This window comes from Procambarus clarkii, chromosome 1 (assembly GCF_040958095.1).
Source record: "Procambarus clarkii isolate CNS0578487 chromosome 1, FALCON_Pclarkii_2.0, whole genome shotgun sequence".
NCBI lineage: Eukaryota > Metazoa > Arthropoda > Malacostraca > Decapoda > Cambaridae > Procambarus > Procambarus clarkii.
Window position 1 is genome coordinate 49,672,463 of NC_091150.1, and position 16,967 is coordinate 49,689,429.

The 16,967-nt window shown below is 46.4% G+C and overlaps 1 protein-coding gene across 2 annotated transcripts in view; it reads left to right on the plus strand.

The window, feature by feature from the left end:
* The window catches only part of Arp5 (Actin-related protein 5), a 45,373-nt gene extending 28,641 nt beyond the window's left edge, over nt 1-16,732 (plus strand). For both annotated transcript variants that reach the window (XM_045728796.2, XM_069309312.1), the window contains exons 10-13: nt 5,151-5,306; nt 7,830-8,066; nt 15,901-16,021; nt 16,482-16,732. In XM_045728796.2, the coding sequence (XP_045584752.1) occupies nt 5,151-5,306; nt 7,830-8,066; nt 15,901-16,021; nt 16,482-16,651 (684 nt within the window). In that variant the 3' untranslated portion in view covers nt 16,652-16,732. The remainder of the gene's footprint in view (nt 1-5,150; nt 5,307-7,829; nt 8,067-15,900; nt 16,022-16,481) is intronic.
* Nucleotides 16,733-16,967: the final 235 nt, after the last annotated feature.

Here is a 16,967-nt window from a genome sequence, read left to right on the forward strand (position 1 = left end):
TGTACCTGCGGGAGTTTTGAATTGCTCCCTATACAGTACATGGCGCTCTGTGCACCCTCAATCCAGCGCCTCAAGGTGCTCTGCGCAGTGCAGTGGTTAACATGACTGACAAAGTAACATGAACATTTACCTGAATTTACCTGAAGGCCACCAACACTAATGGCCTTGATGAGGACAGGAAGCCGGCGGCTTGTCAAAGGTTGCAATCATCATTTGCCCTGATGATCTTTTCCAGCTGGGTTTTAAAACCCAGCAGAGTTTTGGTATTTACAGCTTCGACGGGTAGGCAGTTCCACGGGTTTACAACCACATGGGTGAAAAAGCATCTCCTGTTTCTTTCCTATATTGTGGTTTGTTGAGCTTGAACCCGTTGCCCCTCGTTTGTGTTACATCTGACCTTTTGAAGAAATTATCCAGATCGACATCCTACAAATTGTTCAGTATTTTAAAGGTTTTGATGAGATCTGCCCTCTCATGCCTGGTTGGCAGTGTTGTTGGCCTAGTGACCTCAACCGGTCCTAATACGTGAGATGACTAAGCTCTGGTAGGATTTTTGTTGCCCGGTTCATTCACTGTGCCACACCTTTGTCATACAAGGCCATTGGCATGGTGCTGGTCATCAACTTGATTACAGAAGAATGCTTAAAGCTTCTTTTAAGTTGCATATGAAAAGTGAACTTATATTTTCTCATGTTTTAGACAAAGTTTTATCACTGTATGTTGGTACTAGTGCTTTGTTGCTTAGGCTTGAAAGCCTCTATAAAACTTATAATAAACTGTAAAGAAAGGTGTGTAGTGATTCACAATATGTACAGTTAATGGGAAGTACAGTAACATAATGGTAATTATCACCTAGCTTAAATTTCTAGTTGTTCTGAGTAATTCATAATACTATATAAGGAATTTTTTGCACGATATTCTTTCTTCCTCACTCTGAACTATTACAGTGTGCTATTGATGATTTTATAGCCCCTCATGCCTCTCTGAGGCATGACGGGCTATAAATTTGGGGGGTTATTTGCCCCCCTGCAAAATGACAACATTTTCTATGAGTATGACTTATTCATTGTGTACTCTATAAAGACTGTACAGGAATGTGTACTCATGAGACTGATGGATGCCTACTATTTTATAAAGTGAATCATGTCATTTTTTTTTTCTGGGGTGAGACCCAGAGGCTCCCTGGAGCTATCCAGGCTGATATATATATTATTAGACTTTGGAATCAGTCAGTGTGAATGGAGTTCTAGGCCTACCCGGGACCACGAGCCAGAACCTGGTCCCCTCAGAGAGGCATGAGGAGCAATGGCCTATAGAAATGCACGTGTGTGTGGAACATTCTGTCTGCCTTCGACTGGTCCGGGCACCCAGAAAGGTAGGCGCCCTAAAACAAACCCCCTAATCTGGTTAAAACTACTACAGAAAACTAACAAGTAAACAGAATTCCCCAATTGAAAAACGAGCATGACATCACACTTGCCGCACCACTTGTCTGTGCAGCTCCCCCCTTCCCGGGAGGGGGGAAGGGGGAGCCCCAGACCCATCGCGCCGGTTATCCTCCTGTCAGTTCTCGGCTGATGTGATTGTGGCTCGGTCGTGTGGCTCCAGCTCCAGATTCTCTCTCTGTTGTGGTGTACCTTGTGCCCAGTACTGCTTTTATGGTGGAGTGCAAGCTGGGAGTAATACTCACAAGTACTTGGGCTGCATGAGCTTAGGGTTCCCTTTCCTGAGTGCCCTGTAAATACCGCCCTTGGGGCTTGGGGTTATCTAACACAAGTCACCTTCGGGTCTTCCTCTGTTATGCTTTTGCTGCTCGGTGATTTACCACCCCGAGTATGTTGGGGGGTTAGGGGGTTCCCCCCTTTTTTACCTTGGGGTAAGTGGTAGTTTTTGCACTGGTTGGGGCATGGGGTACTGCGCAGCTAGTTTTCACCTATTACAGCGGCTGGCTCTGTTCCTCCTGTGTACGTCGTCCTTTTGCGAAGGATTTTTCTGGAGTGGAGCCCCTACGGCTTCCCGGAGTTTACTAGGCTGATATGCTAGTGTCAAACTTTGGCATCAGTCATGTGTATGGAGTTCTTATGGGCCTACCGAGGACCACAAGCCAGAACCTGGCCCCCGCTAGAGAGGCATGGGGAGCAATGGCCAATAGAAACCTCCATGTGGTTGGAAGCATTCTATGTCTGCCATCGACTGGGTCAGGCACCCAGAAAGGTAAGCATCCCAAAACAAACCCCTATTCTGGTGAAAATTGCAACCAAAAGCTGAACAAGTGGATAAAACTCCCCAGACCAAAACTAGCAAACTAATATGATGTCACCCGTCGCCGTGCCGCCGTCTGCGCAGCTCCCCCCCCCCCTCCCCAGGAGAGGGAAGAGGGAACCCCAGACCTCCCGCGCCAGTAATCCACACCTCAGTTCTTGAGGCTGATGCTATATGCAGCGGTTGTGTGCTCTGGCTCCAGACGTTTGCGGCACTGTGCCTTGTGTGTGGCGGTTGTTCTCCAGGGATGCGAGAGCCAGGAGTTATTCTTCAGTAGTACTCGGGCTGCATGCACCTAGGGTTCTCTGTCCTAGGTGCCCTGTAAGTACTGCCCTTGGACACTTTCGACCCGGAGTCCTGTGAGTTTTGCTGCTTGTTGGTGACTCAATTTACCCAATCTGTGGATGATCTTCTTCGTGTACAGGCTGCACAGGCGTTGCATTCTAGGTTTCGTTTGTTGCAATGCACTCGGTTGGTTGCTCCCCCGGATGCCCCGCGGCTGCCCCATTTTGCTTATAGGGACCCGGACTTGGGGTGGGGGTCGCCTCGACCCTGGTTCAGTCCGCACCTCCTTGTCCTTCCTCTCCTGTTGTTTGTTCTGGTCCCCCTTCCCTGCTTCCGGCCCTGAAATGTCTGAGGGTTTCGGAGCCGGGGCAGGGGTTCGTTGGTGTTGAGACGCGGGCAGCCTCGAGGGATGCCCCTTCCGGTGTGGCAATGGAAGCATTCGAATCTAGTCCGCTGGTCAAAGCCTCTGGGTCTGACCAGTGGGCCCCCTTCTGTCCGGCTTCTACGGTTGCGCCGGTCTTGTCTGGTGGGGTTGGTGCTTGGGGGGGACGACTCGGCCCCGGGTCCTGCAGAGGAGGACCTTGGGGCTGAGGAGGGGCTGACTTGGGGGCCTTGAACCCCGCCTGAGTTTTTCTGCCATTTGAGCGGGCCTTGCTGTTGCAAGGGGCGGGGTTCTCTTTTTCCCTCTTCTGCATGCGAGTTGTTCCCCCGGGTGCTTCCGTCTTTCCGGAAGAGAGCTTCCCCTTCCCCCTCCCGGGGAAGGGGAAGCTGTGCAGACAAGCAGCGCGACAAGTGTGACGTTATGCTCGTTTTTCAATTGGGGCGTTCTGTTTAATTGTTAGTTTTCTGTAGTATTTTTATCCAGATTAGGGGTTTGTTTTAGGGCGCCTACCTTTCTGGGTGTCCGACCCGGTCGATGGCAGACATGAATGCTCCACACACTGTGTGTGTTACCAGGAGGGCGGAGGGTCAGACAGTGAGGAAGAAAATGAAAAATTACAAGAGGTAGAATCAGCCTTACGGCAGCACAGTCCTGAGTTCTTGGGAGACAGCACTGACAGCAAGCCCACTTCATATGCTGAGAACTACCAGATTCAGCTCTTGACTGAACAGGTCAGAAATCTCACTTGTATACTATAGGTATACAAGTAAGATTTAGTATTTTTGTATTGTAATGATGGTTAATTCTGATTATGGAAGACTACTGGCATTGTAAACCTCTTTAGCAGCAAGAATTAGAGGCAGCAAGATTAGATTTACTTGATTTAGCAGCAAGATAAGAGGCATTAAATATGCAAAAACTAGAAGATAGAAGAAAAAGAGGCGATATGATCACTACGTTCAAAATAGTAACAGGAATCGATAAAATTGATAGGGAAGAATTCCTGAGACCCGGAACTTCAAGAACAAGAGGTCATAGATTTAAACTAACGAAACAAAGCTGCCGTAGAAATATACGAAAATTCACTTTTGTAAACAGAGTGGTAGACGGTTGGAACAAGTTAAGTAAGAAGGTGGTGGAGGCCAAAACCATCAGTAATTTCAAAGCATTATATGACAAAGAGTGCCGGGAAGACGGGACACCACGAGCGTAGCTCTCATCCTGTAACTACACTTAGGTAATTACACTTAGGTAATTACACACATATACATTTCTATAGGCCATTGCTCCTCATGCCTCTCTGAGGGGTGCCAGGTTCTGGCTCGTGGTCCCCGGTAGGCCTAGAACTCCATTCACACTGATTCCAAAGTCTAACAATATACATATCAGCCTGGATAGCTCTGGGAAGCCTCCAGGTCTCACCCAGAAAATGGCGTTTCATTACATTCAATGCTGGTTTTCTGGGGAAAGCCCTTTCGTCTGGATTTTTATACTCTGGCAGATTGTGAATTTTGTATTTAAAAAGTACTGAATTCCTGGATTAAAATTCCTAGCAGGACAGATGCTGAGGATATTCATCATCATAGTAGCCAAGTGTTGGATACACCTCTCTTTAGTCCTATTAGCCACATTGCTTTCTTCCATAGCTCAGCTATTCAGATGATAATTTTTCACTTTGTAAGTAAGTTTGTCAGTTACCTAACAGTAATATAGTCACTGACCAACCAACTAACCACCTTGGGATCAACAGGGTTCATTTAAGGGGTATTGTTCAAGTAAGAGGTTTAAACCTTCTTCTCACAGTATTAGAGTAAATTACGGTCACGATCCATAGTCTCGTTGCTCCCCAGCAAGAGGGACGTTAAAGTCAAGGTAGTAGAATGGCCAGGTGAATGAACACTGGGTGGTCAAAATAGAGTTCAATAGGAACTCTTCACACATTTGTTACAAGCATGGCAGGTTGAGAATGTTATTTGTAGATTCTTATTTAATAAACCTAATATTTCTACTTTTATGATGGAGGCAATTATTTATGACCTCTGATTAGTGGTAACATAAGAAGGTCATCAATGTTATGTATAGCTTTTTGCATTAAATTTTTTTTTCAATCTTTTACTTTAAGATAAAATAGTATGGATAGATTTCATAGGATGTTAAAGAGTACAGTATGTAAATAATTTGGTGCCTGTGTTGTTTACTTTGTGTGTGTGTGTGTTACCAGGAGGGCGGAGGGTCAGACAGTGAGGAAGAAAATGAAAAATTACAAGAGCTAGAATCAGCCTTACGGCAGCACAGTCCTGAGTTCTTGGGAGACAGCACTGCCAGCAAGCCCACTTCAGTTGCTGAGAACTACCAGATTCAGCTCTCGACTGAACAGGTCAGAAATCTCACTTGTATACTATAGGTATACAAGTAAGATTTAATATTTTTGTATTGTAATGATGGTTAATTTTGACTATGAAAGACTACTGACATTGTAAACCTCTTTAGCAGCAAGAAGTGCCAACTTCTAGTTATATTTCTGATTGCCATAGCAAATCAGAAATAACAACCATAGCCAATCAACCTTAGAAATTACAACAGGCCACTTAGACCCACATTGGCCTACCAGGAGCCAGGACTAGAATCCAGCTCTTTCTATAAGGCAAAGGGATCGTGGGGATCAGAGATCTAACCAAAAACTGTAAATATAACTCACCAAAAAGTTAAATGAAACAAAGCACACAACTGCTTGAAATAAAACAAATAAATCTGAGGCAAACAAAGTAACCAATCATTACTGTGGGTGTGTAGGCCAAACCTTAATGTGCACAGCCACCACTAGATGGTGGACTACATCACCTGGAGTTCTGGCCACCCACCTCACTCTGAGCTGCCAGTACTGAACCCCAAAAACCTTTGGGAAAGAAATATGTGGTGGGTCCGTGGTTGGTGAGAGATACTGAGAGTCCACCAGAAAAGGGCATTTCATTACATTCAAAACATGATTTCTGGTAAGGCCCCCCTAACAGTAGCTCACTGGAGTTTACAGTATGCATGGATAATTCCCCTGTATCTTTTGTTTTCTGTGGGGAGCCCCCTATGGCTCGGCGGCAGTATGAAGTTTCCTGGCGGTCCTTCTGATTCTTTTTGACCCTTCGTCGTTGTTCCTCTCTTTCGGTTCGGGTGGTGTTGTCCTTTCTCTCTTGGTTGTTTCAGAACCGTCATCTGATGCCTAAGGTCGCCTCGTATCGTGCGGCGCTGGCGGAGCAGCTGCAACTTGCTTTCGGTATTGATGTTACATCTGTGTCGTTTCGCAAGCTGTTTCGGGCGTTGTTTCACCTCCGGCCTGCTCATGCGCCGCCTGAGCCGTCCTGGTCCTTGGACAGAGTGCTCTTCTATCTGTCCTCTCCTCGGTTTGTTGTGGCCCCTTCAGTTCAAGATTGTTTTGCTAAGGCTCTTTTTCTGTTGGTATTAGCCTCTGAAGGTCGCGTGGCAGAGCTTCATGCTCTTCTCCGGCGAGGTTTTTGCTCCTTTGGTTATGGTCTTCGGTTTGTTCATTTGCAGCTGTCTCCCTCTTTACTGGTGAAGAATGAGACTGCTGCTTTCCAGAGGGGTCCTTGGGTTGTGGATGCTTGGTTTGTCAGGCCGGGGATTCACCATGTGTTGTGTCCGGTTGCGGCCCTCCGCCGTTATCTGAGCGCCACGGCTTCTGTGTCCGGGGACGCGCTTTGGGTTGATCCGGTTTCCCTTCTTCCCTGTTCGCGGGTTCGGGTCTCTCAGGTCGTATGCAGGATTATTAAATCCAGCCAGCCTGAGGTCTATCCCCGTGCCCATGACGTTCGTAAGTTTGCTGCTCTTGCTGCCGTCTTCTGCAATATGTCTTGGGTTGACATTCGGGCACGGGGATTTTGGCGGTCAAACAGGGTCCTGGCTGCATGCTACCTACTGTGTGATGTCATGCTGGGCCCAGTCGGGCCTGTGTCGCTTTAGGTCGGCGAATGCAGCCCATTGTCTCGTCTTCGCGTTGAGGAGTGAAGCACCGACCACCTCCCGGGTAAGTCCCCTTGGTTTTCTTGGTAGTCTTTGGTGAGGTAGCTCCGAGGAGCCTTAGGGGCTTCCCCAGAAAACCAGCGTTGAATGTAATAAAACACCATTTTCTGGGTGAGTCCCGGGGCTTTCCCGGAGGCTCCCTGGCATCCCTCCCGCCCTCCGGTTGGCGCTTTTTCGTGGTCTTTGATATCCAGCCTCTGAACTGGGGCGTGGATTGCCAGCTTGGGGGTCTGGGGCTCCCCCTTCCCCCTCCTGGGGAGGGGGGAGCTGCGCAGACATGCAGCGTGGCTCGTGTGACGTCATGCTTGTTTGCTTGTTTTTCTTTTGGGGAGTTCTGTCCACTTGTTTGTCAATTTTCGTTGTTAACCAGAATAGGGGTTTGTTTTGTGGCACTTACCTTTCTGGGTGCCTGTCCCGGCTGATGGCAGATATAGAATGCTCCAAATCACATGTGCATTTCTATGGGCCATTGCTCCCCGTGCCTCTGTGAGGGGGGGCCAGGTTCTGGCTCGTGGTCCCCGGTAGGCTAGAACTCCACCCACATCGACTGATGCAAAATAGTTAGGATATCCATATCAGTCATGGATAGCTCCGGGGAGCCTCCGGGACTCACCCAGAAAATGGCGTTTCATTACATTCAATGCTGGTTTTTTGGTAGAGGTTGATTATTTTATAATAATCTTATTATTATAGAGCATTTTTTTAATGTTTGTATTATGAATATTAATATAATATTTATAATTTCTTCAGTTTTCAGTAAAATATATATTGTACAGTATATACAGCTATTAGGTTTCCTTACTGTCAAATAATGTGCTTTTTCAGCACATTATTTAGCCTGACCATTGTTTCCCATTTTATTTTACAGATTAGAATTGGGGAGCTCCTCTTCCAGCCGTACATGTATGGGCTTGAACAGGGTGGCATAACATCCACTATTCAGTATGTTTTGGGTTTATTTGACTCCGATACTCAAAATAGACTAGTGAGCAATGTTTTCCTTACTGGCGGCCCTTCATCAATACCAGGACTGAAGCCAAGAATAGAGAGGGAACTCCTGGCCATGAGACCGTTCCAGTCACATTTCAGCGTTAGTCTTGCTGAGGTAGTTATTTTCTAATTTGTTTAGATTTTCCTAATTAATAAAATCTACTCCATAGGTATTAATCTGCTGTGCCGTGTAACAGGATTACGGCATACTCATCTGTTTAATGTGGGTCTTCAATATTAGCAAGCCCCTTTAGTATCCAGTACATTTAAAAATATCTTAATGTTTATATTTGCTTTTCAAGTTGTCGATTTAGGTAGCATCCACAACGTCTTTCTTCAGTACATTCCAATTCCTAACTATCCATATCTTGAGGTTATCTTGAGATGATTTCGGGCTTTAGTGTCTCCGCGGCCCGGTCCTCGACCAGGCCTCCACCCCCCAGGAAGCAGCCCGTGACAGCCAACTAACTCCCAGGTACCTATTTACTGCTAGGTAACAGGAGCATCAGGGTGAAAGAAACTCTGCCCATCGTTTCTTGCCGCGCCCGGGATCGAACCTAGGACCACAGGATCACGCGTCCAGTGTTCTATCCGCTCAACCACCGGCACCATACTGAGTACTGTTCAAGTAATTGTAGAATTGTTTCCACAATTAGATTGTTTTCAGTTTTCACTCATATTGTCTTGTTTTCTTAAAGTTTAAAGAGGATGGCCATGTCCATCTCATCTATTCCTCTTAGTACCTGTATCTTGTATATTGTGGTGATGATTATGATGTCCCTACCCAGTTTTGAGTGTGATTTCTGCTTTTTGCAGTTTACCAAGGTGAAGCATGGAGTTTTGAAGCAACGGACACGCTGTTGCCTCAAACCTACCTCATGTTGAGTGCTGTCAGTTTCCTCCTTGTGTTTGAGACTGGTGTTGGGTCTAGACATTGACCCTACTCCTGCACTCTGTCCCTGGAAGCTTCTGATACAGCTGCACATTTGAGGGACTGTGCACTGCATTATCTGTGCTTATAGTCCCTTGCCTTCGCTTGCTCATCTTCTGAGCTGGTCCTGTTAAGGCCAATGTTAAGAATCATATTCTTAATTCTTGTATGTTTCAACTAGAGGCTTGTAAGGGTGCAGTTCACCTTGGAGCAAACATGTCATGAAACATGTAAGTGTCCCAAGCATACAAGTGGACCTCAGGGTGATTGTGATGCTGCAGTTTACCTTTCTCCCCCCCTCCCCCTTCAATCCCCCCTGGAGTAGTGAGAAAGAGTGCATGGTGATGTTATAACGCCACATGTACAGTATATGCACTTTATTCTTTTTACACGTCCTTCCTCCTCAGTACAAACAACTGGTAACTGTTGTTTGTGTGATAGACAAACTAGATAATGGGAACATTTAATAAATATTTCAGGGACTATATCCAGTGTCAACATATGAAGACAGTTGTATTCTCTAACAGGAGATTCTGTGCAAAGTTGTACATTCAATTAACCACTAAACTGCGCAACGCGCCTGCAGGTGCTCGACGGGGGGTGTGCAATGCGCCTCTGGGATCCTATATTTTTAGTGTATGATTCAAAACTCCTGCGACTACATGGGGTTCACATTAGCTTCCTCAGGGCTCTTGTAAACAGATGCCATTTAAAAAAAAAAATCGTGGGCAACATTCCCGAGTGTGAGAGCCTCAGTACTAAGTGAGCAACCAAGGCTGGCGTATGCAGCATGAGCTCACAACACTGCTGTTCAGCTTGTGATCACATCATCGCCTAATAATGTCAAAATATATATATAACTGGTATTATTTAGCCATGATAGTATTACAGAAGAGCCTCAGTGTGATAGTGACTGTGTACAATGTTCAAATATCAGTGAATCGGTGCTGTTCATGATGTTCAGAGCGCTAGCTAGCCACAGCACCACAGCATTATTTCGTCCATCTAGGAATCTTCAAACTCCTCCTTATGTTACTTTACAAAATAAACTTGTGGTCAATTATTCATTTACAGGATTTAGTGATCAGGATTGTGATAATAGCAGGATTGTGGTGATAATTAGCACTGAGCATAGTATTGTGGGAGGAGGAAGTTTGGTGAGGGAGGGAGGGAGGGAATCTAGATAGTATGGATGGCGGTGGCTGCCACTGTGTGTGGCAGCCACTTTTGTTTTGCTCACCATACTAGCTTAGTGGTTTGCTATGGTGAACACATATGTACATGGGGTATATAAAATGTGTGTATATACCCATGTACATATGTGCGTAGTATTGTGGGAGGAGGAATTTAGGGGAGGGAGGGAGGGAATCCAGATAGTATCACTGTGTGTGGTAACCACTCTTGTTTGGCTCACCATACTAGCTTAGTGGTTCGCTATGGTGAACACATATGTACATGGGTATATACAATATGTGTATATAGTGTAATAACAGCAACAGGAGTATGTTGGGAGGAGCCATTTTCTGCTGGCTCCTGTGTGATTTCTAATGCAGTGTATGGTGGCCACTATGCTGTTTGGACCCAATACCGGCTTACTTGCATAGTTATGGTGAATAAAACATGTAGAAACATATACATAACATATGTAAATAGTGTAATAAAAAAAATAACAGTATAGTGGGAGGAGCAATGTTGGTGAGTAAGGTGTAAGGAGTAAGCTAGGTGCTGGAGGAGTGAGGGAGAGCTGGCTGGGTATGGCAGCTCACACTCGCGGAGTTCTGAGTGTGTTCATGGTTAATGTATATAGTGTGTGATAGTGTATAGTGTGTAAATATGTTGTAAATATACATAAATGAACATGAAACATTGGATATATGAGCAATATATGTGGACACATTTGAAACACACATAACACAGTGTCTTGGGACAGTACGGATGTTCTACTGCCATAATATTATGTATGTGTTCATTATACATAGGATTGGCAAGAAAAAAAAACAATAAAACAAATGTATTTGAAAATATACGCAAAAAATGAACAAAAAAATATTTGTGGCAACACGTTCATGTTGAAGCTGGCAGGCGACTGGCTTCGGGAGTCTACGTCACGGGCGACCACCAAATCGTGACGTCACACGCCATTTTCCGGACCCCATTGCAGCCAAAGTTCTGTAGACATGCGATTACCCGGAATTCGAATATCCGGAAAACGCCCTTATACAGCCAAAATCGTGACCGGATAAAGTTATCTCAATATCCGGCCAAAATGTCCATAGTAGTCAGAAAATCGGGTTTTTGACCGGATAAAAAATCTGGATCGGTTAACTTGCTGCCGATGTTGCATTATCCGGACAGTCAGCTGGATAAGCAGTCAAATGTTTGGATACGAAAGCCAGGCGGCGGTCAGTACTGTATTAATCCCGTAAGGCTGTGACTCGAGGCGCATGGTGTAGGAAGGGGTGGGGTGGGTGGGTGGTGTCTGAAGAGAGGGGAGTGTTGAGAGGGACCACCTGGGGGATAACAGTCAGGAAGGGAGGGAGGGAGGGAGGGAAGGAGGGAGTGAGTTGGGGAGGGAAGGAAAGAGGGAGTGAGTTGGCAGGAAGGGAGGGAGGGAAGGAGGGAGTGAGTTGGGAGGGAAGGAAAGAGGGAGTGAGTGGGAGGGAGGGAATGAGTTAGCAGGAAGGGAGGGAGAACTGTTGAGTGTGTATGCGACTTGCTTAAGCCTAACAAAGGAAGGAGGCATTAGAGGTGTTGCAAGAATTATATTGTTTTCTTATTGCTGTGGAGAGCTAGTTACGAATATTAATTAAATAACACACTATAATACAGTAGTTGAACAGTACAGTACAGTATTTGGTTTGCTATTTATTCATTTAAATATTTACAAGAAAATAAAATGGGATTTAACAGAACTTAAGGCGCATATGTTAAAAGTCATCGTACAGTGTGTCAACACCCACGTGTGTCGACACACATGGAGGGGAGATGGGAAGTCTGGCGTGAGGTCGGGGGAGGGGGTGACCAGGCAGGAGATCACAGACCTGTGATCTGTCTCTGTCCAGTCTCGCCCACCCACCCACTTGTTCACCCACCTGCCCGCATGCCCACCTGTCTGCATGCCCACCTACCCACCTGCCAACCCACCCACCTGCCTGCTCGCCCACCCACCCACCCACCTGCCTGCTCGCCCACCTGCCTGCCCGCCCACCCAGCCACCTGTTCACCCACCTGCCTGCTCGCCCATCCACCTGCCTGATAGCCCACCCAGCCACTTCTTCACCCATCTGCCTGCTTGCGCACCCACCCACCTGAATGCTTGCCCACCCACCCACCTGTTCACCCACCTACCTGCCTGCTCACTCACCCATCCACCTGTTCACCCACTTCCCTGCCCACCCACCTGCTTGCATGCCCACTTACCCACCTGCCAATCCACCCACCTGCCATTCCACCCACCCACCTGTTCACCCACCAGCCTGCTTGCCCACCCACCTGCCTGATAGCCCACCCACCTGCCTGATAGCCCACCCACCTGCCTGCTCACCCACCCACTCGCCTGCTCACCCACCCACCCACCCACTTGCCTGCTCGAACCTGTTCACCCACCAAGCCCATCTGCCTGCCATCCACCCATCCAAAACCCACCTGCCTGAACCCACCTGTCGGGGAGCCTGACAGCTGGGTGGACAGCGCTTTGGATTCGTAGTCCTGAGGTTCCGGGTTTGATCCCCGGTGGAGGCGGAGACAAATGGGCAAAATATTTCTTTCACCCTGATGCCCCTGTTACCTAGCAGTAAATAGGTACCTGGGAGCTGGACAGCTGCTACAGGCTGCTTCCTGGGGGTGGAGGCCTGGTCAAGGACCGGGCCGCGGGGACACTGAGCCCCGAAATCATCTAAGCTAACCTCAAGATAGATCCCTGCCTGCCCACCCACCAACATGATTGCCCACCCACCCACCTGCCTGCCCATTCACCAACATGATTGCCCACCCACCTACCTACCCACTTTCCCTGTCCACCTACCAGCTAGGCAGCTAACCACCCACCCAGCCCCACACACTAATTAGTGTGTGTCAATTAAAATCATGAGTGTGGTATAATAATTTTTGGAAATGGTCCCTTTTGGACTCGAAGGTGAAAAAGTACTCTTATCCGGAAAACGTGATTATCCGGCTGGGGTCCTTCCCATATAGTCCGGATAATCGGGTGGAGACAGTAATTATAATTTCAATTTTTGTTTTACATATCTGTGATCAGGGACGGGTATTTAACATTTTAAAAAACAAAACAGAATTTTCTGTAGGGAGCCCCTACGGCTCCCTGGAGCTTATCGGGCTAATGTATGTTATATTAGATCGGGACATTAGCTAAGGAGTTCAGACCTACCAGGGACCAGCGCCAGAACCTGGCCCCTTCAGAGAGGTTTCAGGGAGCAGTGGCACTGGAAAACCCTTTTGTGGTTAGGCTTTTCCTTATCTGCCATCGACTGAGGGTCAGGCACCCAGAAAGGTAGGCATGACAAAACAAACCCCACATGGTAAAAAACTAAAACAAAAAACTGAACAGAGAGATAGAAACTCCCTATAATCCCAAGGAAACAAGCAAACATCACACTTTACTGCCGCGCCGATCGTCCGCACAGCCCTCCCCGCCCCGAGAGGGGGAGGGGGGAGCCCCGGACCTACCACGCTGGCTTGTCCTTTGCTTTCTGTTCGGGTGGTTTTGTCCTTTCTCTCTTGGTTGTTCCAGGACTGTCACCTTATGCCTAACACTGTCGCCTCATATCATGTGGCGCTGGCAAAGCCGCTTCAGCTTGCTTTTGGTATTGATGTTACGTCTGCGCCGTTTCACAAGCTGTCTCGGGCATTGTTTCACCTCCGGCCTGCTCATGCGCCGCCTAAGCCGTCCTGGTCTTTGGACAGAGTGCTCTCTTTTCTTTCTTCTCGGTTTGTTGTGGCCCCTTCGGTTCCGGATTGTTTTTCGAAGGCTCTTTCCTGTTGGCATTAGCCTCTGGGGGTCGGGTTGGTGAGCTTCATGCTCTCCTCCGGTGCAGGGGTTTCTGCTCCTTCGGTTGGGGCGATCGGTATGTTCGTCTGCAGCCTTCTTCTTTTTTGGTGAAGAATGAGACAGCTGCTTTCCGGAGGGGTCCCTGGGTTGGTTAGGCCGGGGGTGCATCATGTTTGTGTTCGGTTGCGGCTCTCCGCCATTATTTGCGCGCCACGGCTTCTGTGTCCGTGGACGTGCTTTGGGTTGATCCGGTTTCTCTCCTTCCCTATTCGCGGGTGCGGGCCTCCCAGTTCGTCTGCAGGATTATTAAGGCTAGCCAGCCTGCGCTCTATTCCGTGCCCATGACGTTCGTAAATTCACGGCTCTTGCCGCCGTCTTTGGGAATATGTCTTGGGCTGACATTCTGGCACGGGGATCTTGGCGGTCGAACAGGGTTCTGGCTGCTCGTTACCTTCTTAACGTCCCGGGGCCCAGTTGGGCCTGTATCACTTTGGGTTTGCGGATGCAGCCAGTTGGCTCGACTTCGGGTTGAGGTGTGAGCAGCAACTGTCTCCCGGGTAAGTCCCTATTCTTTCCTCTGTGGGTAGTTAGCTCCGGGGAGCCATAAGGGCTCCCCACAGAAAACCAGTGTTGAAAGTAATGAAACGCCATTTTCTGGGTGAGACCCAGAGGCTCTCTGGCGGCTCTCCAGCATCCCTCCCCTCCGGTCGGCATTTTTTTCGCGTGTTTTGGCATCCAGCCTCAGAACTGGGGTGTGGATCGCCAGCATGGGTTGTCTGGGGCTCTCCCTTCCTCCTCCCGGGGAGGGGGGAGCTGCGCAGACGGCGGCGCGGCGACGAGTGATGTCATACTAGTTTGCTACTTTTGGTTTGGGGAAGTTCTATTCACCCGTTCGGCTTTTGGTTGCAGTTTTTACCAGAATAGGGGTTTGTTTTGGGACGCTTACCTTTCTGGGTGCCTGACCTGGTCGATGGCAGACATAGAATTCTTCCAACCTCACGGGGGTTTCTATAGGCCATTGCTCCCCTTGCCTCTCTAGAGGGGGCCAGGTTTGGCTCGTTGTCCCTGGTAGGCCCTTAAGAACTCCATACACATGACTGATGTCAAAGTCTGACATTACCATATCAGCCTAATAAGCTCTGGGGAGCCTCCAGGTCTCGCCCAGAAAATGGCGTTTCATTACATTCAACGCTGGTTTTTTAGGCAATGCTGTGGTCACAAGCTGAACAGCAATGCCGTGGGCTCATGCTGCGTGAGCCAGCCTTGGTGGCTTACTCAGTACTGAGGCTCTCACACCTGGGAATGTTGCCCACGATTTTTTAAAAATGGTGTTTGCTTACAAGAGCCCTGAGGAAGGTAATGTGAACCCCGTGTATCCGCGGGCCGTTTAAATCTTGTGTAGTACTCCAAAACTTCATATGCAGTTTAAGGGTTAATGGTCGTTTCAAAATGGAACAGAGCATTAAATATATAGCGTGATATATTTTATAATTTTGAAGAATATTTCTTAATACTGTAGAATGTCTCAATATTTTATAATGTTTCTTAGTAACACTGAACAAATCTTAGTAATAGTGAAGAATATGTTTCCTAGTAATAGTGAAGAAAATGTCTTAGTTATACAGTACTGTATTGAGAAAGTATTTGTGGTAATAGCAAAACAATTATAGTAATGCAATGAAGAATGAGTGTTGCATTAGAGAAGAATGACTATATGTACTGTATCAAGTTCATTTATGATTTAAATTAATCTTGGTTTTAATATTTATTAGGCAAATGTTCTTTACATTAATATAAAAATCCTTGACAAATTTTTTTACCTCATTTAAAAGCGTGATTGAGAGAATTAAAGGGTTTAGAAATGTAAAGTAACCATAAAGTAAACTTTTAAAAAACAGTTAAACCATTTTACATTACTATAACTAGTGCCCTAAAATATTTTAGAAGAATTTATATTTTTCAGTTAACACGTCACTATTGGGAAGCTTCAGTTAATGCTATGTTTTCCAGAATCCAATTTTGGATCCTTGGTATGGAGCTCGGGACACAGTAGAAGATCTTGTAGCTGTGGGGCTCACCAGAGCGGATTATCTGGAGCACGGAGGAGACAGAGTGAGATATCACAAGGATGGTAAGATTTGTCTATTCTTACAATACTGCCATTTTTTGGTATATATTAGCTGATAAGAAACATTCACAAGCACTTCAGTCTCACTAGTATTTCCAGTATACAATCCTATATTCTCCATCTTTAGTCCATATGGACTTTTTGCCTGAGCTTAGGCCACTTGACGGCTTCAGACATGAGAACTTAGAAGGTCCACCCAGGGCACCATTCACCTCCAGACTTAATACTGCTTAATGACAGACTTTCCAAAGAAATTTGTCATATGTTTGGGACAGGAAGACAGTGGAAAGTATCTCAGTTCACCATTGATCAGCCGACTCACTATACTGTAGCGCAAAAAAATATGCCCCATACATTTAGTACGCACACTAATAATTGGAGACAAGGGAACACCTTTTAAGTGTCAGAAAAAATAAGGTAGGAACCACTGTTTTATATTTATATATTTTTTTTAACTCCCAAGGTAATATGTTTTGGGCCTCACTAACTCCAGTGGTCCTCGAGTCAGCACCAGGATCAACAGTCCCAAGTAAAGAAACTACTCCAGCACCTGAAGCCAAGCCAGTACCAGAGGGCATATTTTCTACTGATGTCTCGACTACAGAACCTGCGGGAGACTCTTCTTCCAGTTAAAGGTTATTTATTGTACAAAATAAAAATGTATTTCCCCATTTATGAATAAGCCATAATAAAATGGAGATGAGGAAAAAACTATTATTAAATTTATTGTTCATATTAAGATATGAATTTTATCTTTGGTAAATAAATTCTTGATTTTTGAGCAACTGAAAACACAAAATTATAGTGCTGACTAAAATACAGTGCCACTTTTTATTATACTGTATATTAAAATATGAATTTTTTTTCAACTATTTTTATATGATTGTGCAAACCAAGAAAGTTTGAAATGGTAACTTAATACCCTGTGGTCAGTTTTGAGAGGTTACCC